Source organism: Sinocyclocheilus grahami, unplaced genomic scaffold (assembly GCF_001515645.1).
Source record: "Sinocyclocheilus grahami isolate Dianchi unplaced genomic scaffold, SAMN03320097.WGS_v1.1 scaffold3878.1, whole genome shotgun sequence".
Taxonomy (NCBI): domain Eukaryota; kingdom Metazoa; phylum Chordata; class Actinopteri; order Cypriniformes; family Cyprinidae; genus Sinocyclocheilus; species Sinocyclocheilus grahami.
This window is the reverse complement of record NW_015508919.1, coordinates 3,027-6,814: the sequence shown is the minus strand read 5'-3', so window position 1 is coordinate 6,814 and position 3,788 is coordinate 3,027. Positions and strand designations below refer to the sequence as shown.

Below are 3,788 nucleotides of genomic sequence, written 5' to 3'. Positions count from 1 at the left end.
GTGTGTGTGTGTGTGTTTGTGTGTTTCCTGTCCTATTGCAACAGGTGTTTCATCCCTTTTCCATACTGTATTCATTATTTTTCCAAAAACCATGGTTATTGAATAAAAGGCTACAGCTGTTTCTCTCCTGTTTCTATGCGTGTTTTGAATTTTGGATGAATTTGACATAATGCTGTCTTGACTTCCTGATTCATATGAAGACTCATCCTATTTGTGTGATTATTGTAGATGTTTCTTCATGCATTAGTATACAATTCAGTGGTAGGTTTGGCAAACCAAGAACTGTTAACAGTTCTTGGACGTCTGCATTTTTCCAAACACTTACGAATCAGTCTGAGCAGTTACTGAAGTAATCTGACTCACTTACTCAACCGCTATATAAAACGAGAATGACTAATTAATGAACCTCATCCCCGCGGACTCTGTGGTGCAATAAAACATTATTTCAAATCATCATTTGGCAACATAATGAGAACAGAAAATTGTATGAATAATATTTACATAATTAATTATATTTAAATGTATATTTGAATGAATTATAATCTATTAACATTATTTTATAAATATATATTTATATATAATTAATATAATTAAATTATGTATGTGTATATATATATAATTTATATGTGTAGAAAATTAGTACATTTAAAAATATAATGACCTTATTAATATTAATTAATTGTATTAAATTGTAATAAAAATGTATTTTATATTATTTATTATATATAATTATAATGTAATTTTATTATTACTAAAATTATTGTACATTATTATGCACATTATACATTATTATACATAAATGTTTGGAGTTAAAATAATTTTTATCTAGCTCTTTTTTGATACCTCTAGCTGGCTCTTTTAAATATTAGCTTATGTAGAGTCAAAGTAAATCACACTACTTAGTAAATGTGAGCCTTGTAATCTGTATAAGATATAACTGTTTATTAAAGGTGCATTGAATGGACTGTTCTTCCTTCCCTCACAGCCTCATTTTCATTTGCATCAAATTAGAAATTTTGCTCTCTCTGCTGGTCTTATTTGTCTCTTACATGGCCTGTATCAAGTACAAAGATGTGTCAATCCTCCATATTTGTTTTGTGCTATTTTCAGAAGTTCTAACAGTTGATTTCTTTGTTTCCAGGGTGACATCCAGCAGCTGATGATTTTATCGGACCATCGCGCTGCGTTTGATTACTGTGAGCACTACAGCCCCGATTGTGAGGTTCCTGCGCCTGAACAGCCCCAGAACCAAGACCCAAACACTGATGAATATGTAAGTTCATCTACTGTACTTCCTCCAAGATTAATTTCCTTTAGAGCTGGAAGAGCATTGAGGACATCCCAGAACCCTCCAAACAAAACCAAACCAAAACAGACAGCATAGATTCACCTCTGTTGAACTCAAGAACATCTTATCGAGTGTTGGGGCACCCCAAAGCTCTTTTAAATCTTAAATCAAAAATAAAATCATCACATCAGCCAAGCACTTAACAATGATCACTAGCCTTGGCAGATTTAGTAACAGATATGTGTTAATGGTGAACCATTATTCATTTTAAATGGTAAATGATTTAGTGCAAGTACTGCTCACATTTTCTTCCGTGAATGTAGAATCTGGTTTTGGTGTTACAGTTGGCATATCTGACAGCACAAAGCGCACACTGTTTGACTATTTATACATTTATTCAGCTTTCATTCAGTATTTGGAATGAGAAACAAATTAAAATGGAGTAATAATACCTGCCCACACTTGTGTGTGTGTGTGTTTCAGGCGTATTAATTCTTTATGGCTCTTTCCATCTCATTGGAAACGACCCAGCTGCAGGCAGTCTGTTTAGAATTTATTTTTCCAACGAACGTATGACCTCATCAGTCAGAGAAATGAAAGAGAGAGTGATAGAGGGAGGAGATGAGAACTCTAAAGCAGGTCTCAGCCTGTAGAGCGTTTGGGATCAGTATTGCTGACATACTGTATTAATAATGTAAAAAATTTCAAGAAAATACATTATTCTGTCACTAAATTAAATGCTAAAGTAATATTCAAGTCTTTCTGTTAAAGTACAAGAAGCAAAAAAATCACATATCACATTTATGTGACAAGTTAAACTTTCAGATTTTGCCAGTTGTGCTTTTCTAGTGGATTCGATGTTAAATCACGCAGATATATTTTACTATATTTTATTCCATTTAATTAGGGATGAATTATTTCAAATGTGTATTCAATACAATACAAATGTGTATTCAATGGACTGCATTTGAAAATAAAGTATTTCCAAATCTAATCTTGCATTTATATTTAAAATGTAAAAGATTTAAATAAATAAATAAATTCATTATTAATAAAAAACACATTATTTTCTTGCAAAATAAAATGCTAAATTCATATACACGTCTTTCTGTTTTCCTATTTCACATTTATGTGACAAGATAGGATAACAAATGTGTATGTTAATAATGTAAAAAAATTAAAGAAAAGTAATTATTTTGTCAGTAAAAAAAGTCTTTCTTGTAGAAATATTATATATTTAAAATGTGTAAAATTAATATAACAACATAAAGATGAGCAGATATGGACTAAAAACCACAAAAGTCCAATTTTTATTTCATGGGGTCAATTGAGTGTTCATATTCAGTCTCTGTCCATCTGGGTTCACTCAGATGCCAATATCCTCTGTGGAGCGCTATGGAGAAAGGAAGAGAAGGCATTAAATGAAAGATTGAGAGATTTAGCATGTGAAACAGATGAGAAAATAGTTTAAGCTGAATAACACAGAGATGGCCAACCATTTTCAACTGATTCTCTATGGGAGCTGAGCAAAAGGCGGGCTCAAGGGAATTATGGGATTGACCACGGGGCAAAACGAATGGCTAGAATGTCAAAAAGTGGAGAAATGCTGAATTTAATGCAAATGACAGGTGCAAAATCATACTTTATATTTATGTGACAAGTAAAACTCTTTGTTAATAGTGCTGGAGTTTCTGGTGGATTCAAAGTCTGTGGTTTATAGGCAAAAACTTTGTTTTTCAGGCACTGGTCAATTTTGAGATTTTTCATGATGTTCTGTTTCAGACTAGTGGAAAGAAAACATTCAAAATACTTTTAAGTTTTTGTTTTATTGCACTTTATCTATTTGTGTCTTTTAGATTTCGTTTACAGTACATATCTTTAAAGGTCGTTTTCTCAAAATATAAAAGTTCTTAAACAGTTTTTCTCCATTCAGCAGCACTTACATACACCAAACTTTACAGTTTTATTCCTTTCTATATTCTGAAGTTTTTTAATGAAGGATATGTTCATATATAATTTGCCTGATTTTATATAACATGTTATTCCTAAAAACATGGTGAAAATGCATATTTTTAAAGGCTGTGAGTTTTTCTCCACTTTAGGAGCACTTGCATGCACCTAAATTTACTGTTTTATTCCTATCTGTATTCTGAAGGCTTTTACTGAGGGATTTGTTCATATACCATTTGCCTGATTTTATACAACATTTAGTCCTAAAAACATGATAAAAATGCATATTTTTAAAGGCTGTGAGTTTTTTCTCCACTTCAGCAGCACTTGCAGGCACCAAAATTTACAGTTTTATTCCTATCTGTATTCTGAAGGTTTTTACTGAGGGATTTGTTCATGTATCATTTGCCTGATTTTATACATTTATTCCTAAAACATGGTAAAAATGCATATTTTTTAAGCCTGTGAGTTTTTTCCCCACCTCAGCAGCACTTGCATACACCAAATTTTACAGTTTTATTCCTATCTGTATTCTGAAGGTTTTTACTGA

The 3,788-nt window shown here is 31.7% G+C and overlaps 1 protein-coding gene across 1 annotated transcript in view; it reads left to right on the top strand.

Moving 5' to 3' along the window:
* Positions 1 to 3,788, top strand: part of LOC107576528 (collagen alpha-1(V) chain-like) — a gene marked incomplete at both ends in the record, with an annotated part of 17,573 nt that overhangs the window by 10,789 nt on the left and 2,996 nt on the right. The window contains one exon of the mRNA XM_016262695.1: positions 1,142 to 1,273. Within this exon, the coding sequence (XP_016118181.1) occupies positions 1,142 to 1,273 (132 nt within the window). The remainder of the gene's footprint in view (positions 1 to 1,141; positions 1,274 to 3,788) is intronic.